At 37.6% G+C, this 23,794-nt stretch overlaps 2 protein-coding genes across 6 annotated transcripts; both read left to right on the top strand.

Moving 5' to 3' along the window:
* The first annotated feature begins 128 nt into the window (after positions 1 to 128).
* On the top strand, positions 129 to 10,298 carry LOC125657518 (dual oxidase maturation factor 1-like). Of its 4 annotated transcripts, none has more exons than XM_056149188.1 (12): positions 129 to 215; positions 787 to 867; positions 3,427 to 3,637; positions 4,658 to 4,715; positions 4,924 to 5,061; positions 5,607 to 5,705; positions 6,630 to 6,783; positions 6,930 to 7,144; positions 7,230 to 7,346; positions 7,502 to 7,659; positions 8,185 to 8,384; positions 9,829 to 10,298. In XM_056149188.1, exons 3-12 carry the CDS (start codon positions 3,467 to 3,469, stop codon positions 9,869 to 9,871), a joined length of 1,353 nt encoding a protein of 450 aa, XP_056005163.1. In that variant the 5' UTR covers positions 129 to 215; positions 787 to 867; positions 3,427 to 3,466; the 3' UTR covers positions 9,872 to 10,298. The 4 variants fall into 4 exon arrangements, with proteins under 4 accessions (XP_056005163.1, XP_048744082.1, XP_048744079.1 ...); XM_048888125.2 differs by lacking the exon at positions 129 to 215 and adding an exon at positions 458 to 585 and having other exon boundaries at positions 8,185 to 8,339; XM_048888122.2 differs by lacking the exon at positions 129 to 215 and adding an exon at positions 529 to 585.
* A 65-nt stretch (positions 10,299 to 10,363) lies between these two features.
* On the top strand, positions 10,364 to 23,386 carry LOC125657519 (dual oxidase maturation factor 1-like). 2 transcript variants are annotated; one of them, XM_048888126.2, is made up of 11 exons: positions 10,364 to 10,499; positions 18,280 to 18,482; positions 19,219 to 19,276; positions 19,558 to 19,692; positions 20,687 to 20,785; positions 20,961 to 21,114; positions 21,390 to 21,604; positions 21,742 to 21,855; positions 22,014 to 22,159; positions 22,311 to 22,459; positions 22,815 to 23,386. In XM_048888126.2, exons 2-11 carry the CDS (start codon positions 18,312 to 18,314, stop codon positions 22,852 to 22,854), a joined length of 1,281 nt encoding a protein of 426 aa, XP_048744083.1. In that variant the 5' UTR covers positions 10,364 to 10,499; positions 18,280 to 18,311; the 3' UTR covers positions 22,855 to 23,386. The 2 variants fall into 2 exon arrangements, with proteins under 2 accessions (XP_048744083.1, XP_056005164.1); XM_056149189.1 differs by lacking the exon at positions 10,364 to 10,499 and adding an exon at positions 10,776 to 13,022.
* Positions 23,387 to 23,794: the final 408 nt, after the last annotated feature.

The raw sequence follows: 23,794 nt of genomic DNA, 5'->3' as shown, positions 1-23,794 counted from the left end.
TTTCTCTGGTCACCTGCAATATAATTTTAAAAGTTAAATTAAAAAAAGACATCTTTTAGAAAAAGTTTAAAGAGAGAATGCATTAAGATAAGTATATAGCTGGCCGTTAGATCAGGCTAGCAGACAATGATTCTCTGATCTGAAAAAGAAAACTCCGCAATAACATGACTATTTTAGGATGTAAAATCATAATACAACCGAACGAATGAAATAAGGTAAGATGACTTTTATCCCAAAGAAGATGCCTATGTATAGTGTTGTTACATAATACATACTCGGTTTACATGGATTTAATTCATCGCTTCAAACTTATACTTTAACTATACATTTTACCGCTACTTTTTACTACTATAAAAAGTGTGTGTGTGTGTGTGGGGGTGGGGGTGGGGGGGTGGGGTGTCCAACCAGTCAATGAATTCAACTTAACGGGGGAAATACGTTGTCAGTTTGTCATTGTGGACACACCCACTCTTCCTGCTACGTACCTGTATAGAGAACACAGAGCTATGTGTTTAAAAAATTTAAATCATTAAGAACTGTTGGCGGGATATCAAGGGGTGGTGAATATCACGGAGAGTCACGAATGTGAGAGTAGCATATTGCCATTTCTATTTCAGTCAATCTTTATCCGTCTATTTTTTTAAAAAAAACTTTTGTTTGATGAGTGCTCATTGTATATATCTGCTTTACTCGTGTATACTAAATCACTGTTTGATTTACCTGACATCACAAGAGCTTTGTAAACACGTCTAAAATAATTGACTTCCGTGTATTGTGTATTACCAGTTCGATTTAACCACGTGATCTGTGAGCTCATCAGCCCGAAACGGGAAGTTTAAAAGCAGAGCGACGGAATGTCGATATAGGGTATGTACTGTGGTTTTGTGTTAGCTCATTTTTCCTGTAAATCTGATAGAAAATATCTTTCAAGTATTCTAAAGTTGTGCATCCTGTCGAAGGATATACATGTACTTCACGTTTAATCATTAATTGTAAAAAAGGGGGGTGGTGGTGGTTGATATACAGATTGGCCTAGTAGTATTTATTTGTGTCTTTCTGTATTTAAAGATCCGACCGTTATATTCCCTGACACTATTGTGCCACATATTGTCTGTTCTGGACCTGATAAGATCTATTGTTCCTATGAGTTTTGTATGTACATGTATGCTTCCTGCATCTAAGCGTGATTTTTCTTTTTCCGATGTATCAGAGCTAATTCTTTTTCAATGAGTTTTGTATAATCTCGATCTAATTCATATGATACGATATTGAAATCTGAGATATGATCTGTGGATCTAACTTTAGTTAGATTGGTATATTTACAATTGTGCATGTTGTGTACATCGCAGGGTCCTGGATACTGTTATGCTGAACTCTTTCTCTCGGGGGGTGGGGGGTGGGTGGGGGTGGGGTGGATGAGTGCTACATTGTTTCAATGAGTTTGGGGTTGTTATCCCTATATTTCTAAAATCTGACCATGTTATCAGAAATGAAAGAGGAAGTAGATTCTTATAATGTGTCGATTGCATTTCTTATCTCGGATAGAAGATGATTAACGTATGTTGCAAGCTTTTAAAAAAGTAACAAACTTTTTTTTATTAACTTGCATCACTCGTGATATTTTAAATAAAACAGTAAATTCACATTTTCTAATGTCCCCCATTCAATGTACCGATGTGAAGAGATTCGCGGTATACCATCTCCTATATTTAAAAACTGAAAAGTTTCAATAAACATCATGAGACCGTGTTGTGTCATCGACAATGAAATTTCCTGTAGAATTGGCCCGTACTCTTAACAATATCCGCTCCTCAGTAGGGATGACCTCAGGCTGTTTCCTGTGATGTCTACGAAAAGCCTGCACAGATCACCTCTCTCTCTTATGAGGGTATACACAAGTGTTGGCAAACCGAGTAGAAAACTACTAGTATACTACAACAGTGTAGCATTTTGGAGTAAATTTAAATATGCATGTACCGGTACATAAAATGATATTCGTTTGTACACCATATAGGAGCGAGCTTGAATTTACTTGTATGTAACAGAAACATTAAAGTGGGCCGATATTTCACTGCCTCTGTATGGTCATTACATATTAACCTATCTGTAGCTAATGTGTGGATAGCTGTTTAAATGATGACGGGGAGAGTTGACAGTGCTCCTCCTCAGCTCTATCCGCCCTATACCTCTATCAGTTTCCAGTCTCTCTATCTTACTTTCCCCTCCTGTTCCTATTATATCTTTTCCCCTCTCTTCTCTCTATCTTCCTTTCCCCTCTTGTATCTTCCTCTCCCCTCATATCTTTTTCCTCTCTTCTCTCTATCTCCCTTTTCCCTCTCTTCTCTCTATCTTCCTTTCCCCTCTTGTATCTTTTCTCTTCTCTCTATCTTCCTTTCCCATCATATCTTTCCCCTCTCTTCTCTCTATCTTCCTTTTCCCTCTCTTCTCTCTATCATCCTTTCCCCTCATATCTTTCCCCTCTCTTCTCTCTATCTTCCTTTCCCCTCTTGTATCTTCTCTCTTCTCTCTATCTTCCTTTCCCCTCATATATTTTACCTTTCTTCTCTCTATCTTCTTTTCCTCTGTTTTCTCTCTATCCCCCTTCCATCCCTTACTTTTTAGTAGGAATTTTACCCTGCATAACTCTACTACAATATAGTTGTGAAATATCAGAAAAATGTCAACATATATTGTAATGTTTGCAAACAAACAATTCTCACTACAATCAATCTCTAGTAATTGAAAAACAGAAAACTTCCTTCTTTACATGATTAGGGAGCGTTTAAAGAGCATTAGCGTTGAAAGTGATGGCAACCTTTTTTTTTCTCAAAATCTCTGAATAGTAAAGGAATAGATATTAATGACTAATGAAACATTTATTTTGTACACACATACACACACACACACACACACACACACACACACACACACACACACACACACACAGAGAGAGAGAGAGAGAGAGAGAGAGAGAGATGTAATACATATAAAACTAAGTTAGTAACCACTTTTAGTAGAAAGAAATGTATAAGGAAAAATTGTTGTCTTGCAAGACAATATTTATCTAATTACCAAATTGTTTGAGATCATTAAATACTGACGTTAATTACTGAAATATATCAGATGGGGCAATTTAATTTTCATTGAATTAAGTTTTTGGTGATAAAATGACAGCTATAATGCCGCTTTAAAATGTGCATGTTGTGTTTCACAAGCATTGTTTGTTGAGGACACTCTTGTAATATATGTATTTCCCCCTTTTAAAAGGTTTTAGATGTTATGTATGATAAATAAAAACTAATCTTATAACTGTTAAAATAGCAAAACGGAAAACGTTTAAAATCTGTTTGTTCAAATCTTCCCTCAGGAATTCACCCTTTCCTACACACATGTACATACGTTTCTTGTTTTTTGTCTTTTGATCAGGGAAACATATCATTAATAGCTGCTAAATATTTCAAGACCAATGTCTTCTCCGGGCCTGTTCGATGCCTTCCGGTCCAATGGCGCCCCGACCTACTACGAGTCTAACAAGACTCCTTTTATGGCAGATATTTTGGAATCTGGACTCATCTATGCTTTTGTGATAGTAGCCTTCTCATTCTTCATCATCCTTCCCGGTATTCGTGGGAAAGAGGTAAGTTACACTTCACCAGTCTATTTGCAGAGAACTTTTCAGTGGCGGATCCAGGATTTCCGAAGGGGGGGGGGGGGCATATACCTAGTCAAGTACCTTCTGTGCAGGGTTTTAATGTTTTCAACGTTAACGTCTATATATGCCAGTAATATCTTGTAGATTTGTGGTGAAAAAGAGGGACACCCCCTTTAAATCCGCCACTGCTTTTTGTCGTGTTATGGTCGCACGGATTTTACAATTCGCTCGAACTTGTTAAGTCTATAATCACACGGTTTAAAAACCTCCTTTATGATAAGGGTTAAATGATGGCAATAAAACGAGGTAGAAAATCTCCATGTATATACATTATCTGAATTGTTGTTTGAATTCTAATTCCCAAAAAATTATTTCTTTTCTACTCGTGTCCCTCCCCAACCCCCTTTTTGTGGGGAGTTCACTTCAGTGACCATGCGCGGACAGAAAGAGAACCGAAAAATTTTGCAAACAGTAATTCCTCGTCCGAATCATATTTTTTGATTGATAAATTTTCCGTACATTTTAGTAAAAAAAAAAAATGTAAAGACAAACATTAAATGATTATATATATATATATATATATATATATATATATATATATATATATAGAACATCTATTGCAAAAATAATATGTACGGGATTTTTCGAAGACAAACCATCGCCTGTACTCGCCTTATTCCATTTGTCATTTGTCGTCACAATGATCACATATCGTTCCGCGTTAGTAACCAGTAAGTCGATCGATGATCGTATAAAAGATAATAGAAATAATCACTCAATGTCCAAATGGAAATGCACGAATGTATGCATTTGTATATGGGTCTATAGGTATAGTTACCAAAGACTTTATTAAAAAAAGAATTGAATCAGACAATTACCACGACAGATTCCTACTTAGTGCATGCAATTTAGTTAGAGGGTATGTTTGATTTGACCCTGATAGCGTTAGATGATATCATTATGTAAAACAAATTCTAATATATTTATTTCGTTAATAATTTTCAGAGAATTTTTGTGTTAATTCGTGTAACAGTGACGTTATTTATTGGTGGCGTCATCATGCGTAAGTATATTTTTATGTTTTCTATTTGTGTGTGTGTGTGTGTGTGTGTGTGTGTGTGTGTGTGTGTGTGTGTGTGTGTGTGTGTCTTTAGAAAACAATTGATAGTAAGTTAAATGTTGATAGCATGCCTGGAACTCAGGAGAAAAGAAGTGACCAATAGTAATTTAATTAAACTGTTATATTTATAATGAATTTATTAAAATTCCAGTGACTAATTTTGGATATGAGTGGGAAGTTGCTGAAGCCAAGAATGTTAAAACGAAATATAAGGCAGGGTCAGCAGGGGAGATAACCGCTGATATCAGCGTGTACATGGGTCTCCGAGGAATCAACGTTACGTTAAAAGGTAATGTTACAAGAACATAACACCATCCTGGGGCCTGGGCCCCTGAGAAAGTGAATATCGCAAGTGGTCTGTACACACCGCTGTACTGGACTGACGCTGTCAGTTTGGGAGAGAAAAACAATCTGGATATTATACTAATTTAGTTCTTCAAAATACACGTGTGTGATAGAATATTTTCATTTCCGAAGTTTCTTCACAAAATATATTGACAGGCATTTCCTCGTGAACGCACTGCAGATGTAAACAATGATAAATACTTGATACATATAGTACGTCTATTTTAACAGTCCGACAAAAATGGAAGTAGAGTGTCAATATAAGATAAAAAGTTCATTGTTGAAAATACATGAGGGTATGAACTGCAACACTTCACACCGGCATATTCCATGAAGCGCGTTGAAATTTAAAAAAAATGTTAGCACATCTCGTCAGGATCACTTTAGTATTGATCACCATTACTTACATTATAAGACACATGTCATGTAATTTTCACTGGGCAGATAACGATGTTTTGATTCCCTAATGATTTCACATTTTGACTTCAGCGGAGGATGGTAACCGGGGTCCTTTCAATGAGACTATAAACTACAATGAACATTTTGACTGGCGATGGGAACAGGGACGGTTAGGCTTTGGAATATTTGGTAAGTATAAAACCAGCTGTGTATAAAACTACACATGTGAGGTTCTTATATTCAACACATTCACGGATGAGACGCCGGATCATTCCGGATCGTCAATCCGTGATGGTCCGTGACACTCCGTTATCATTGTGTACAAACCTTGTATACATCCGGCTTCATCCAGGACCATCAGGCTTGGTTAAGCCAATGCGGGGAAAAAATTGAACATGTTTAATTCCCCCCCCCCCCCCCCCCCCCCGGATCGTCACGAAATTATGAAAATCATCTATATTGATCCGTGTAGGTTCTGTGTACCTCCGTGTATAAACCGAGAGGTCCGTGTATAAACCGAGAGGTTCGTGTATAAACCGAGAGGTTCGTGCATTAACCGAGAGATCCGTGTAGCCACCGAAGTAACCGTGTAAAGTTCGGGGTCCTTTGTGTAATAAACTTTTTTGCAGAAGAACACGGATGTTTATGGATTGTGCACGGATTTTTCCCGGAAATTACACGGACAGACACGATAAACACAGAGGAGAAAGACCGTGATAATCCGTGGACATCCGCGTATCTCCGTGAAACTGTGGAAGAAACCGTGATCTTCCGTGCGCTCCGTGATCCCCCCGGCACCGGGATATTGTCCGGGGACGTACGGGTAGCTACCGTGCTTATCTGTAGAGAAACTGGCGTTTTACGTGTCTGCATCGTGATAAGACTGTTGACACCGGCATTACGACGTCACGAAACCCAAAGACGCCGGATCACCCCGGATGACTAGAATTTTGCATCCGGTATCATCAACCGGCTCCTGATCCGTGAATATGTGAAAGGGGCTTTAATCATTGGCTTGCGCTTTAAACATTTACTCCCACCTTTCGGCATTTCCGCTTTTGATTCGCTTTCCATTTACTTGATTATAAACTTTTGTTTGAATTCCTATTGTAGCTGGACGTTTCAACCAAGAGTTTCGAGCCGCCCAGTTTCGAGGTACTCCCCTACCCATTATTTGGATAGCCGAATACTTCACGTTTGATGGGGAGGGGATCAGATGGGGGCGTCATTACAGACAGGCAGGGTGGTACGCCCACATCATGATGTGGTAAGAAATTTCTTATATTTCTCCTTTTTGAATTTTAAAGTGAAATTGTTCCAAAAAAGAAAACAAAATTTCTAGATGCGTACTTTGATTACAAGATTAGAACTGTATATCACAATATTAAAGCACAACTTTGTTACCCACCGCAGGTTGGCTCTTCCCCTCTGGGTTCTGACGATAGTTTTATTCTTCATTCTTCTAAAATACGGCGCATACTTCTTAATGTTAACTGGTGGCGTCATGGTGATAGCTAATATACTGTGGGCCAGCATCAGAAACGTCAACGAACTCATCATTCCATTTAGTGCCGAACACAAGCTGGAATTCCATTTCGGACCGTCGTTTTATCTGAATTTGATTACAGGTTTGGATTTGTATTTGTGTGTAAACATTATGATTTCGCGTTGAAAAGTTGCATTTCTCACGTGACATTTCACGTTTTGTTTCAGGCTTGTTGTGTGTCGTTTTGGGTGCCGTGATCTGGATTCTGGATCTCCGATTTCCGGAAGTGGTGACGAATTTCTTTGGAGTCGATCCACTACAGGATGACGATTCAGTTATTCAAGGTAAACGTTCGAGGAATGTCGGTCACAATGCTAGTGTAAAACTGCACGTGTTGCGATATGTTTACATTACATGTCGTGCAGATTTTTGTACGGCATTATAGGGATTAGTATTTTCTTTACGGTTCTGATATTGCTTTTGTGTGTTTGTTTTAAAGGGGTCGGTTTCGAAACAGTTGAAAATAGGAATGGTATGGAAATGCAAGGCGCAGAGAACGGTAGACCAGACGACAATCACCACGCAAGCCATCGACCGTCACAAACCGCTTCGGCGGATGATGACGAGGACGACGATGATGAAATATACGAACCTCCGGTAAATACGCTAAAGTTTTCTAATTTGTTTTTATTTAAACAATAGAATTCTTTCTTTATTGTTTCATCAAGTGATGAAGGTAGCTAGCATTGCAGAAAATTTCACAATTCATGCAATTTTTTTCGGCAATTATTGCTACCTTCATCACCCGATGAAACAACAAAGAAAGACATTTTATTGTTTATATATATATATATATATATATATATATATATATATATATATATATATATATAGACTAGATTCAAGTACTAAAATATCATATCATTGACCCATTCGTTACTTTAAATGGAACAGCCAATGCACTCTTTGATCGACCTTGATGACGCTCCATAGTTTGCAAAAAACAAAACGTGTATTCATTGTCTATGATGAAAACGATGGCAATTTCAAACGAAATATAAGAGAAAAGATTCATTGAATGTATATATTTATGGTTACCTGTTATCTTTGTACAGTGTACATTATAAGTAAATTTATGCAGCATAAAGAAAATGTTAATGAAATATGTTTCCTGGATCGCAGGTATTTAATCCAAGACCAACATCTAAACAAACAAAGTTCGAGAAACGCAAGTCACGTGGTGTGACACAACGTTTGCAGAAACCAAGGCGCCGTGCCCCGCCCCCAGTCCCCGATGATGACCAGGATGAACCGGATGAAATATACAGCAATACTAGGCAATTTAGCGGCGTTTTTGACAACAATATCCCTTACTCCTCTACGTAATGCATGCTTGCTACACTTAATTAAATACTAATCATCCGGTCTAGAATTTTACAATTCCTGCACTGTTGTACATGCAGCCATATCTCAGGGGGATCAAAAAAAAATTCAAAGGAGGGAGGGGTGGGGGTGGAGGGGGCGACCCAAGATTGTATATTTTTGTCTAAAAAGGGGACCCCATGATGACAGTAAGTGATCTTTTTCTTTAACAAAATTAACCAAATTAAAGGGTAGAGTTTGTAATGCATTTTTCGATTTGCCACTTTACCTTGATACATACAGTGCAGCGGTTATAAAGAATTGTTCCATATGATGATTTATGATTGATTATAAGTGTAAAAGTTAAGTAAAGATAAAACGTGTTTATTAAATTGTTTTTTCTTCTTCAATTTTTTAAAGCTCGAATCCTGTGTAGTATCCTTGTTACTCAGCTATCACATATTACTTTTATTGCACTGGCAGGTTATGAGTGTATATATATATATATATATATATATATATATATATATATATATATATATATATATATGTCTGCTGTGGTGGAAACAGTAAGTGGTATACGGTAGCTTGCATTCCTTGAAGGTTGTAGAGCTAGTCGCTTCACTTTTTATAACTATAATGATTTACCTGTAATTATAATGAATATAGATTATTCCCAATTAATTTCCGATATATAAGGTATGTAATCATTGTTCCAAACACATGATTCTTATTTCCATTCACTTCCTATAACCAACTTATTCCTTTTCACTTTATATTCCACATATTTTAGGTATGCTTGTACGCTTAAATTGAAGCGTATTTATACAAATGTATATAGTATTATTATCACATTTAGAATAATATTTCTAAAGTTCAATCCTCTTGAGTTTTCCTTCTTTTGATATAAAAATTTATGGAGTTTTTTCAATCGCCAAAGGAAAAGTGCTAAAGACACTTTGTGCAAACGAACTCTTTTTTTCAAAAATAGTAAACAGAATAATTTACCCTATTGAATGTAATTTATTCCCTTGATTTCTCATTTAAGTCAAAAACTGGGAAAGTTTGTAATTAACGTTATATAGGGAAGGGAAATATATTTCAACTTTTTGAACATCACAAGTTGTAGAAGATTTACAAGTCTTTCAATTTTTAAGGAATTTTATTTTTGTATTTAAAACACCCAGACTATACATCAACTGACGAATCCTTTTTATCTTCTTTGTTTGCATCAAGTGTCCTTAAATGATTCATTTAGTTTTCGCCATGTGATCAAAGGACAGAATTCTAAAAAAAAAAAAAAAAAAAAAAATCAAATTAACAATTCTACCTATCCATTTAGATCCATTAAAAGTCAATAATTAATGCAAAAATTATAAGTTGATGATATCTATTTTTTAAAAAAAAAACCAGAAAAAATCAAACGAATGTAATAAATCTATGATTTTTGTTTACTATTTTCAGATATCCGGAACAAGTGCATATCAATATGGGTTACCGCCAGTAAACTTTACAGACTTCAGGAGAATTCATATGAAGGGCTTCCTAAAACGAATTCATTTCAGCGCATGCGTGTGATCTAAGTGTCGGTTTTCATATCCTACACACGTATTTTATTACCTTTTCGTATTCTTTGTTGCATATCCATTGTTATCAATGAAATTCTGTGTATTTTCATCTATATACACTTTTATTTAAAAAATGACATATCTGCATTGTATGGATAGGAGCAAGTGGTTTATCGTGATCTACGTTCAATTTGAATATCATTAATTATGTACTTCATATTTATGATAGAGTTGTGAAGTTATACCAGCAATCGTTTCATTGTATAAGAATCTAAACTTCGAGAGACAATTCTGTAAGTAATAAAGAAAACTCTTATTAGAATGTTATCTTGTATATGTGCCTATATTAAAATTCTACGACTTGAAGTTGTTATTTTTAATTCTTGAATTGTAGATTTCAAGTGTGTAATACACACGATACTTAAGCTGCTTTCTATTCAAACCACTCGTGCTAACGTAAAAACATCGCGTAGAGTACTTCCGTTGACAATAGATTGTCTCCTCACTCTAATGCAGTTTTACGAAAGAGGAAGTCGACTATTTTGTCCACGAGATTACCCCTCCAAGGTTTGTATTCATTCGTGAATTTCAGTTTTAATTCATTCGAGGTATTTGAATTTGTACATTATAATATCCTATTGTATTGATAACGTACCTGTAAACAGTAGCAAATGAATATGTTGTACATATTTATGACGTGCGCGAATTCTATATATTTCACTTCGGGCGGATTCTAAGGGTGTAATAATCAATTGAATCTGTAAAGAAGTAAGACAAACAACCCAGTACTTTTGACCAATCTCCGGAGGTGGGGGTGGGTGGGTGGGGGGGGGATCAGGTCTCCCTCGCTAGGTCCGCCCTTGGCTAAGAAGTTCAGGTATATGACTTTATTTTGTTGATTTTTTTTCGAAAATTTGAATAGCGGTCGTTAAAATATAGCTACAACTGTAGAATGTGTCTACTGAAGAAGGATGAAATAATCTTTTCCACAGGGGCTAAACCTGTTTTGGGCCCGAACCCTGTGATACCATAAATATATATTTATGATATCACAGAATTCGGGCCCAAATTTGGCTTAAACCATGTGATCTTTTCGTAACAGGGCGAAGTCCCTCCGCGGGACTCTCAATATTACATGTATAAATCCGTAATACACAATCAATGCTCCTGCCAAATTTCTATAATTCCAATCACCTATACATGTATAAAGTCACGATATAGATGCTCGTTATTGGTTAGAACGTGCGAGCACCTTTCCTAAAAATCCAATGAAAAGCAAATTGATACACTCTTGTTTGTTTTCTGCCGATTTTCCTAAATTACTCGAAATCAGTCTACAGTATATTTCATTATTTTTGACAGTCGGTGATGTGTCAGGAAAACCTGTCTATAATGAATGGATTATTCCGGATATTTCAAGTTTTTAATTCAAATACCTGTATAGGTATGTTTAGTCATACAGTTCAATAGAACCGGTTTTGAAACGATGTAAAATCAGTTTCGGACGACACTAAGAGAAGTTAACACCTTTGGATTTATAAATAGTACATATTGCTATAAGTTAACGTGTCAACTGCTGATCTATAGTCCATACTTTGGAGTCTAGCAGGGGTTTGTTATTTTTTTCTTTAGATTACTTTCTACTAAACTGCATTTTTTATCTAAATAAGGAAAATTCGGAAGTTTTCAATCATTTTACATATCCTCCACTTTCCACCCATGACAGCTTTTATTCATCCTTGACAGGAGTGTTAATTAGGACTCCAGAGATGCGTAGTACAATTAAGCATATTTTGAGTTTGGAACCATATTTATTAATTCAAAGAAATTAAACATAGAAATAACTTGACAAAATTCAGAGTTACCTCCCATAAACTGATGATTGAAAAGAGCAGTTTGCAGATATCACGTGATTTCCACGTGAAGAGAGACTGCTCGTATTGTGGTTTGATCCATCATATCAGCAACTTGTCTTCTTTTCAAAAACATCAATTACTACAAGTGTATGTTAGATTTTTTTTTTATGGTTGATGAACTGTGGAGATGTTGATGTTTTGAGCGATCTTAGTAACTTTATAAACACTGACCCCTGGATATACCAGAGGTGGGATCAGGTGCCTAGGAGGAGTAAACATCCCCTGTCGACTGACCTTAGAAACATTATAAACACGAACCCCTGGGTATACCAGAGGTGGGATCAGGTGCCTAGGAGGAGTAAACATCCCCTGTACAAACACGGACCCCTGGACACACCAGAGGTGGTATCAGGTGCCTAGGAGGAGTAAACATCCCCTGTCGACTGACCTTAGTAACTTTATAAACACGGATCCCTGGATATACCAGAGGTGGGATCAGGTGCCTAGGAGGAGTAAACATCCCCTGTCGACTGACCTTAGTAACTTTATAAACACGGACCCCTGGATATATCTGAGGTGGGATCAGGTGCCTAGGAGGAGTAAACATCCCCTGTCGACCGGTCACACCCGCTGTGAACCCTAATAAGAAGTACAGTTTGATAATTTATGTAATGAAATTAGTGCTGTTGTACATGAATTATGTACCGTGTGTGTTATGTTGTATATTCTGCATTGGATAAAAATCAACAATCCATAGTCCTATAGCTACTGTTTCATGCTGCCCTTCGCATTTTACTATAATCCACACTTACAGAATGCATATAATACATGCTTATTAGGCAAATACTGATTAGAACTTGCTGATTTACATGCGTTTACGCTGCATAATATAAGAATACTTTTCGTCAATTGCACTGTGTAGGTGCTTGTACATGCTGCTTAGGGTAGCTCTAAGTGAATAACTGTCTGTTGCTATCCTCTGCATCAGTTTATTCATAAATACAATTTTATTCAGTCTTTGGCTTTCAATTGACTTGCAGGTAAAGCTGAACGGTACATAAATTAAAAAATAAAAATACAACATATATATAATCTCATTGAATCAAAGTGGATCTAAAGCAATAAACCCGTTGAATCATTATCTTCCAGACAGTAATTTTCCTGTTCTTAATCTTCGATGTACATTGACCTCGGAGATCACCAGTTCAGAATAGTGCGGAAGAGTGTCAGATTGGTAAACATTTTCCAATACGCCAAATTTATAGAAAATTCATTATCTCAGTTTCATTCGAGTGGCACATTTATATGATTACTAGTATTACTATCTTACACTTAAAAAACTTTAAAGTCATTCATGACAAACGATATGTATATCTACTCGCGTCAATTTCCATCTTCGTATAACCTCGGTCTCAGCAACCCGACTATGTTCGGCAATCATCGTTATAGGACGATTGCGTCCGAGGCTATGGCGGTTTATACGAAATGATCAACAATGTATGCGCTCATGCAATATTTCCTTGTTTATTTTGCTTCATTTTTCATCAGATCTTAAGGATCATATCATACTACGGATAGTATTAATTGGTGCATACTTGGGTAGTTAAAAAATTACTGTTTAACCGTCAGTTACAATTTTTATTGCTTTAAACAAATGGGAGGTATATACTAGGTGCTTTTGTTAATGACTGTGTTTGTGACTTGTGAGTGTGTTATGTTGTTTTTGGTAGAAGTGAATAATTAATTCTGTCTTGTAGCACCGTCTTTTGCTACCATACACATCATATACAAGACACTGTGCTACAAGTGGCGTGTACATCTCAAATGAGTCTGGATATCACCTCTAACTATATACTACTCAAAATTTGAGAAGGATCATAGATATGTTTCTGTTTAAAAAATTAATAACTGCATAACTGGCAATATTGTGTCCAAGTGAAATAAAAACCGTCTTCAACAAACTTGCACGTGCATTACATGCCATGGGAAATGCGTTTCTCATCACAGTTTATGCTTTTGCTACCATTGCACGATTTTCACTCAGGCATCGGTGTCTGATTCTTTCTAAAATTTCAAACTCACTTGAGTGTTTACACTACGTTTATCAACACAATGCCCCCTCAACGTGTAAGGCGTCGCCTGACGACAGAACAACTGGGCAGATGTATTGGAATGCTTGACGCTGGCTATTCACAACGTGACGTTGCAAATGCACTAAATGTCAGTCAGAGCGTTGTAAACAGGGCCTGGAACCGACAGCAAACTTTTGGTACAGCAGCACATCGACATGGGGGTGGTCGTCAGAGGTCGAAAACCCAACACCAAGACCATTTTGTGGCTCTTCAGGCACGACGCCATCCCTTCTGGACAGCAACCAGCCTACGTAACGACCTCCTGAACGCCTCGGGGGTGAATGTGTCCACTCAGACGATACGGAATCGACTTCAGAATGCAGGTCTCAACTCGAGAAGGGCATGTGTTCGAGTCCCTCTGACTGTTCGACACCGGCGGGAGCGATTGGACTGGGCTGAAGATCATGTCACTTGGACACAGAACGATTGGGTTCAAGTTCTGTTCACTGATGAGTCCGGGTATTGTTTGGACTTTACAGACAGGAGGCACCGAATGTGGCGACGACAACGTGAACGTTTCCATGATGCCAACATCAGTGAACATGACCGCTATGGTGGTGGTTCCATCATGGTCTGGGGTGGAATCAGCAGGGATGGAAGAACAGATCTTCATGTCCTGGAGAGAGGAACAATGACGGGGGTGCAGTACCGGGATGAGATCCTCGATGTTTACGTCAGACCCTACGCTGGTGCTGTTGGCCCTGAGTTCATCCTGATAGATTATAACGCCTGTCCTCATCGCGCCAGGGTGGTGGAGCAGTACCTTCAGAAGGAGATAATTGTCCATATGGACTGGCCAGCGCGCTCGCCGGATTGAGCATGTATGGAACATGCTGCAGATTGCCCTTTCACGCCGTAGAGCACAACCCATGACTTTGGCAGAGCTCGGAAACGCCCTCGTGGAAGAGTGGAACAACCTTCCCAATGGAAACATCCGGGTGCTTATTGACAGCATGGCTTGACGTTGTCAAGCCGTCATTGATGTAAGGGGAGGCCATACCCGGTATTGACACTTCATCGACTAAGTGTAATGATGGACTATCCCCCAAAACTGTGTAATTCTTTCTCTGGTTTGCTGTTAACTTTTTGTAATGAAATGCCTTTTGGTGTTGTTATCAGATTTCAAGCATTCCGTATTGATAAAAGTTCATGCCGTTCATGAATTTTCATTCATAACCTGAGTAAACACGTTTCTGAGTCAAATTTATGTCTTTTGTTATGTTAGTGGTAAATTACACACATATAACCTAGTGATCCTTATCAAATTTTGAGTAGTATATATTCATGATGAAGATGTCCACTGCTTATATGAACAGTATATTTGGGTACAAAAACACAATTTTGCATTTTGTCATTTAAATCATCCATGTTTAAAGTTATGCCCGTTTTGGTCCAAGTTCGGAATAACTCGTATTTTGTATTACGCCATCACCACATTTCGGAAAACGGAAGCACAGTTCCGCAATTACTTTTAAAATTGTGACGTAAAGCGAGGATAGGACAACTTTGATAATTTCTTTAGTATAAAAGGATAGTGAGTGCTTTATAGCATTACTCATAAGTAAAAACTGAAATGAAATTATTATTCGTTTTATTGAAACGACAACGATTTCCGGAAATGATGTGCTCACACAAACTGTGATATTCTTCTTCAAATCCTAGTGTTAGCACTTTTTAGCTGTAGATAGAAAACAAGCGTGGTATCTTAAATATTAAATCTCCTGAAACAAAGTTTAGGGGATCGAGGTACATTTGAATCAGTAAGTTCATGTCGGATTTGCCGGTACGGATGTATCTATTGCAGTAAGTCCATGTGTCTGTCTGCTTTGCCGGTGCGGATGAATCTATTGCAGTAAGTCCATGTGTCTGTCTGCTTTGCCGGTGCGGATGAATCTATTGCAGTAAGACCATGTGTCTTTCGGCTTTGCCGGTGCGGATGAATCTATTGCAGTAAGTCCATGTGTCTGTAGGCTTTGCCGGTGCGGATGAATCTATTGTAGTAAGTCCATGTGTCTGTCGGCTTTGCCGGTGCGGAGGGATCTATTGCTCGTTTTCATCCACCAGAGATGGTTCTCATCGTTCAAAGGTTTAAATGCATGTGCAGTGTGAAATGTTTCAGAGTACAAGATAGGATAAGAGTCATTTTCCTTAGTCATAGTTATAGCACTGAGAGAGTACACCAACACACTTAAGAAAAGATGTGATTAACATTTCTGACGCTATATAACACGGTATACATGTATGTGGTTATCTCATAAAATTCATACTGAAAGATAACTTACAACTTACAGCAGAGAGAGAGAGAGAGAGAGAGAGAGAGAGAGAGAGAGAGAGAGAGGTTACAGGAAATCCCCCCCCACATTTGTTTGAATAATTTTTGACTGTTAAAAATAAGACCCTTTTTGGGCGGAAAAGATACAAACTTAGGTCCCCACCTTTGAATGTTTATCGGCGCTGATATTAGATATTCCCTCGAAAACACGTGCACATTCGCGAGTTTTACTGTTTTTGTAACAATTCGTCCATGATGAGATGTACTCTCTCCGTGCGCTTATATATCTGTCGCGCATCTTTATGGTGGCATATTTCTGCCCCCTATATGCAAGATAGATTATGCCAACATGCAAGAAAAATATGCTAGCATGCAAGATACTAAGTTGACATGCAAGCTGCCAATCTATGTAGAGAATCTGACTTTTACATGGAATTTACTTTTACAGTATATGAAATGAAACTGGCAAGATGCAACATATCTATCTTGACATGCGACTTTTTTATGCAGAGATGCGATTTTTTAAGTCGATATTCAACGTAATTATGTTGACATGCAATTTATTTATATCGACATGCGATTTATCTATGCTGAAATGCGATTTATTATCTTGACATGCGACTTACTTCTGTTAACATGCGAGTAAATAAGTGACATGTCAATATAAAACAAGTCAAAAGGTGAAGATAACAAACAGTGATCAATCTCATAACTCCTATAAGAAATACAAAATTAAGAGCTGGGCAAACATGGATCCCTGGATATACCAGAGGTAGGGTCAGGTGCCTAGGAGGAGTAAGCATCCCCTATCGACCGGTCACACCCGCCGTGAGCCCTGTATCTTGATCAGGTAAACGGAGTAGTCAAAATCAATGTGTGAAGAACGACCTAACAATTGGTATGAAACACGCCAGACAGCATTTGACCCAATGACGGGTTTTACTGGCAAACTACAATCTGATTTTAATAATAATATCCTATGATCCACTAACGTAGATCGCTACACTAGTGTAAAGATGTGTAGCGATCTACGTGAGTGGATTGTAAGATATGATTTTTATCAGATTGTGCAAAGTAGATCGTTATAACGACCATATAATTTACGAAATGCTGACTTTAAACGAGACTGTTGAAACCCCTGTAACATCTACTTGTTTTTTAGTAGCCTGCTTCGATTTAAAAACTGATTATCTGCATAAAAAGCTCTTGTGTATCGAACTAGTTGAGAGATATAAACACCATATGCAGGTGATAATGTAATATTGCTACATAAATATGGGAACTTGACGATGAAGAAGCTGAAGTCATCCCGTTTGCGATTAAGTTGAGTTTTTAAGCTTGCCGTTAGCATCTATGTTCAATAAAAATCTAAGTACGAAGCAGACGTGGAAGACTCTGTGTTGCCTTTTATATCGAGTTCTCTGGTATATATCAAATCGACATGTATGAATGAAAATAATTATTGTTGATAGATAAAACGTCGCCGATGTATCTGAATGTCGAAATGAAGGCCACAGGTAGATATTTCTTCCTCTCATGTAGAAGCTTTAAAAGGTCAGCAAACAAAGGGGCACAATTCGTGTCCATGGGAATTCCAACAGACTGTTAGGAGACCTAATCACCAAAGACTACGAATATATTTTCAATAAGGAACCCCAGCATCTTTTTAATATCAACTTTAGAGTACTTGTGCGTAGAATCAGAGTGATATTTAACGAAGTAATGTTTTTTTAAATACTGATAACTAGATGTGAATATTTCCCTTTCCTATTTTTGATGAAGAAGCAACTGTCTGTGATGTCAAAAAGTGTAGTCATTAATTTATCGTAAGGAATGGTCGTGTAAAGTGTTGAAAAGCCATACGTTTTGATGTTGTTGACTTGAGAAAAGTTTTGTGATTTCAAATTTACTGAAAGTCCTTTAGTAGAATTATTTAACGTCCACATTTGATTTACACCACTTCTGCCAAATGTTTGGGCACAATATGATCGAATAATGGCTTTGATGAAACACCTTGTGATAAATTTTATTACATGCTGCTACTAAGAAAGAAAATAACCATTCCACTGCTTATTATTTCTCTGCAGATTTATTCAGGAAGTTCGACATTTAGTTGACCATGGCTTCTCCGGGCCTTTTCGATGCCTTCCGGTCCAATGGCGCCCCGACCTACTACGAGTCCTTCAAGACTCCGTTTATGGCAGATATCTTGGAATCCGGACTCATCTACGCTTTTGTCATTTTAGGCTTTTCTTTCTTCGTTATTCTTCCCGGTATCCGTGGGAAAGAGGTAAGGTCACAGACACTGAATTCTGGCAAACCGGTATAAAAAGTCGTAATCCTATAAATCCGGATGTTAATTGGTGAATAAATGTCTATGGTTGCCAGGATTATGAGGGTGTATAAAACATGAAAATATGGTGGTAATTTGTGTAATTAGTGAAACCGATTTTGCAATAATTACTCTATGCTTCCATTATAATGCAACTATCCTCCACATTTATTCCTTACATCCATAGTCTGTTGAAAGGTCGGTAATTTCCTCGACAAATACACCACTCCTGTATACGGGATCAATAGTTTATTATCAATAGAACATTGTTCAATTTAGATATCTCGCGTACTTTTAGGAAATCTGAAAACAGCCAACATCAAAACAGGTGCCTCTGAAATAGTTTTTGATTTTGCTTACAAACTGTTAACACTTCAAAGTTTGATGGTGAAAATTTGTATTAATATTGGTCCTGAGGAAAAGATATTGATACGCAGAAAAGAGTATTTTTACTGAAAAAAATAATGGCGGAGGAATTTTCTCTTGTTCTAGTGCAAAATACAGTTTGTGTGACACTTATAACTATACTGAATAAACACATATACAGGTGATTTTATTCGCGAAGACAAAGAGTGTCTAATGAATATTTATTGCATGCAGATATGCTGTAGATTACAAAGGAAGGATACCTTGTTTTAAACAATATGAATGTATGCCAAATTGTATAATTATATAATTTGATGTATATTTTTAGAGAATCTTCGCATTCATTCGCATAACTGTGACGCTCTACATCGGCGGAGTCATAATGTGTAAGTGGATTCTAAAGAGTATTAGTATGATACAGTACATACAATCAAAATCAATTTAAAAGAATTATAAAATACTGACATCGTTTGGGTATACATACCCTCGAATACATTAAAATATCAAACGAAATTAAGATATTTTTACACAACAATTGTTTCGATAATTGTTGTAGACTTTGGTGGTCAGACATTGATGAAATTTTAGAGTTAATTATCTGATTCATTACAAGTATGTAAGCAACAATTTCTTTTGATTTTCTGATATCTGTGCTGATTGTGCGCAGTGTGCAACTATGGTTTCTGGGAGACGGCAGAATCCACGGATGTACGGACCAAATACAAGGCGGGATCGGCAGGGGAGATAACCGCCGACATCGAGGTGTTAATGAGTCTCCGAGGCATCAACGTCACACTGAAAGGTTCGCCAAATCTGATTGGCCATCATCAACGGTAACCCACGGTCGGTCTCACCATCTCTTATCTTGAGGTAACCATGGGTTACCAACGATGATTGGTCATCTTTGTATATTTGTGTAACAAGGAGCGAAGTAAAGATGGAGATTCGAGGAAACATGATCTGTGATCTACACGCTTGTGAACGTCACTTTATTAGGTTTCTAAACTAAGGCGAATTTCAATTTTCTACAGTGATTATCAGGCGATGATAAAAAATGTGAGATTGCCATAGATCATTTTAGGATTACATCATAGGGTTCTAAAACGGTTACTGTTTTCTTTCACTGCATGTACTGTAAATTACATATATTTCGCGAGACGTTAATTCCGCGATCTTGTTTAGTCAGATGCTTACTCTTCCTAGGCACCTGATCCCACCTCTGGTATGCCCAGGAGTCCATGTTTGCCTAACTCTATTTTGTATTCCTCATAGGAGTTATGAGATTAATAACTGTTCGTTATCTTCACCTTTTCGTAGACGATTGATTTGTTCAATACCCACAGTATATAAAAAATATCGAAGTAATCCTCACTAATCTGCATAAGTTTTGACAAAAAAGGTTTTAAAGTATATGGCAAAAAGTCAATGTGAAACTAAAAAATACGACGGTCAGTTCGCCTGCAATGATGTAACTGAACTAAAGCAAGGTTTATTTGTTTGTTGACGATCAGTTCGCCTGCAATGATGTAACTGAACTAAAGCAAGGTTTATTTGTTTGTTGACGGTCAGTTCGCCTGCAATGATGTAACTGAACTAAAGCAAGGTTTATTTGTTTGTTGACGATCAGTTCGCCTGCAATGATGTAACTGAACTAAAGCAAGGTTTATTTGTTTGTTTTGTCTTTCGGATCCTTTACCTTCGGAAATAAACTTCTAAAATACGTAATACGTGGTGTCCGATGAATCGTGGTGCTCACTAACACATTATTTTAGATTACACTTTTTGTGATATTGCAGCTGAAGGAGAAAATCGGGGACCTTTCAATGAAACCATCAACTACAACGAAAACTTTGACTGGAGATGGGAACAGGGGAGACTGGGATTTGGAATATTTGGTAAAAAAACACACACCCCAAAACTCGATAGATATGGCGGGTTTTTGGCGAGATTATGTAACATCGTATTGATAACTTTGTCGGTGCCTCTTGCAACCTCTTGAAGTAGTCGTTTCGACCTTGAATTCCTTCAACTTTCTATGTGTACTGTGTACTGTTAAAATTTCTATTGTAGCTGGACGTTTCAACCAAGAGTTTCGAGCCGCCCAGTTTCGAGGTACTCCCCTACCCATTATCTGGATAGCCGAATACTTCACGTTTGACGGGGAGGGGATCAGATGGGGGCGTCATTACAGACAGGCAGGGTGGTACGCCCACATCATGATGTGGTAAGGTTATATATTGTATGTGTATTGATTTCGTTACAGACGCTTCGACATTAAATCTATTCTTTTGAAAAATGTATGCATTCCTCCGAAAAATCAAAAGGGTAAAAGAAAAAGAAAAAAAAAAAGAAAAAAAAAAAAAAAGAAGTAAATAAACAAAGGTTACGGGGAACATTTAAAATTAACCAATGACTCAATATTCAAATGCTATTTTTGAAAACAGAAATTTGAGCAAATCAAATCTGCCTATGATAACAATGGAATTACACCTCTCGCAGGCTCGCGCTTCCTCTGTGGATCCTGACAATCATTCTGTTCTTTATACTGCTAAAGTATGGAGCATACCTATTGATGTTGACCGGAGGTACTATGGTGGGAGCTAATATTGCTTGGGCCAGCATTAGAAACGTGAACGAGCTTATCATTCCATTCAGCGCCGAACACAAATTGGAGTTCCATTTCGGACCGTGTTTTTATGTTAATTTGTTCACAGGTTTGGCTGCCTTTTCATTTTATTATGAATTACTAAAAAACATTAAACTTATACAGGTAACGAAATATACCATATTGTCAAAAGTACATATGTATGAAATGAAATGAGAAATAAATCCTCGTTGAAAACTTTGATAGGGATAATGTGCATAGTTTTGGGTGCCGTGATCTGGATCCTAGATCTTCGATATCCAGAAGCGATTACATCTTTCTTTGGTGTAGATCCTTTACAAGCTGAGACGTTCGTGGAAGGTATTTCATTTCAATTATCTAGACGTCAAACAATATTCAATCAATCAATCGATTATCTATTCTATTAAACATTAACCTGTCGTTGTCTTCGTGGAATTTCTTAATATGTCGCTCCCTTCCTTCCCCTATAAATCAAAGTTGGCATATTTGATACACAGGAGAATCATTCGCACTAAGTAACGAGAAGAAGGGTGATGACGTCGAACTGAGAAGAATGGAGAACGGAGAAGCGCACGGAGACGGTTCGTCTTACCCTATGCAAATGGAAGATGACGATGATGACGATGAAATTTACGAACCTCCGGTGGGTAACAGAACACCTCCCCTCCCTCCCATTAAAAATTCAAATACCCGACGAACCCACAGTAGTGCGAAGTATACTAACGCATTTCATGGCAGGAAATTGTTTTTAGTGTTGACTGTTACTGACTAGTAAAACTCCCTTATACACACAGGTGTTCCAGCCACAGCCACCTAAAGAACCTCATTTTGAAAAGCGTAGATCACGTGGTCTGACACAACGTCTGCAGAAACCGAGACGACGAGCACCTCCTCCAATTCCAGACGAGTCTAATGAAATGGACGATCTCTACGATAACACTCGGTAAAGAGCATCGCCGCAAACCACGGCTGAAATGCACGCTCCTCTCCCCTTTCACTAATTTCTGTGGAGCGAGAGGATTATTCATAGTAGGTCTTTACTGGAAAAACTGAATTTAGACAACCCCTTGTTTCCACAGAAATTACCTTTTCACCAAACCACAGCTGAAACGTACGCTCCTCTCCCCTTTTTTTCCTGAAAGGGGAGAGGAGAGTTTCTTCCTGAAAGAGGAGAGGAGCGTACGTTTCAGCAGTGGTTTGCGACGATGGTTACAGAGAAAAAAAAAATGTTTTATGGAATTCACCGTTTAAAATTGACCATTTTGACGTTCAGATGTAATACTGCTATATTATTTCAGAAACGATGAGGTGCAACTTGGCAGGGGATACCGCACATAGACACGGAAGCGGAGGTTTTCGGCAAAGAGTTGGGCAAACTTTCGCCTGGCCGAAAATTCTTCATATTAAACATTTGTCCATATAATTCATTTGACTTAAGATATTTTGAATAAGATATACATTGTACTATACTGAAAGAAACGAACACTCTAAATGGTTATCAGGATTGTCTTCCATCTACTGTAGTTTACAGTATTTCTTTATGTTCGCCAACTACTCAATAAGGATTAGGCGGAAGGTGGAATCTATACGTAGGATACGATATGTACACGTAGTGTGATATAAATCACAAGAAAAACTGAAATAATGGTGTAATAATTCTACAATCGGTAAAATATCGGATCATTTTTTAAAAGTGATTTTTTGTCAACATACAGTGTGGCTATTTCTATGACAAGAGTACAATTCTGATGTGATTTTTCTCACCTCGTTATATAAACATGTATTTATCTATTGTGTAGTTTGTATCTATCTATCATGGTTTGTATATCTTGTAAATGTTGACTTTTATTATAAAAAACTCATAGCTTTATTGTATGTTTACTTGAATTACAGCTTCACGCCAGCATACTAACACACTTCACACGGCGGCAAGAACAGTGCTCTTATCTAATACTGTATTTTGTGAGCCGGTCAGTCATACTGATCCCGTAATAATTCTAAATGAGGATTTTGACTATTTATTTATTGTTTTACGTCCCTTTGAGAATTTTTCAATCCTACGGAAACGTCACGAAGTTATACCTATGCTCTGACGCTAAAAGCCGTAGGAGTGAGGGTTCGTCATCGTGCCAACGCTTGTCGAGAAGCGGAACTTCGGTTTCTAAACACCGAGCATTTGCATGGCAAACGAGCAGACAATACCTGTATTCTTATAAGTCTTTGACGAGGCTGAGTTACATGTACGAGCAAGGCTCTTACTTAAAACCTCCCGGCCACG

This window comes from Ostrea edulis, chromosome 9 (assembly GCF_947568905.1).
Source record: "Ostrea edulis chromosome 9, xbOstEdul1.1, whole genome shotgun sequence".
Classification (NCBI taxonomy): Eukaryota; Metazoa; Mollusca; class Bivalvia; order Ostreida; family Ostreidae; genus Ostrea; species Ostrea edulis.
The sequence above is the reverse complement of the archived record's forward strand: the minus strand, read 5'-3'. Positions and strand labels throughout refer to the sequence as shown.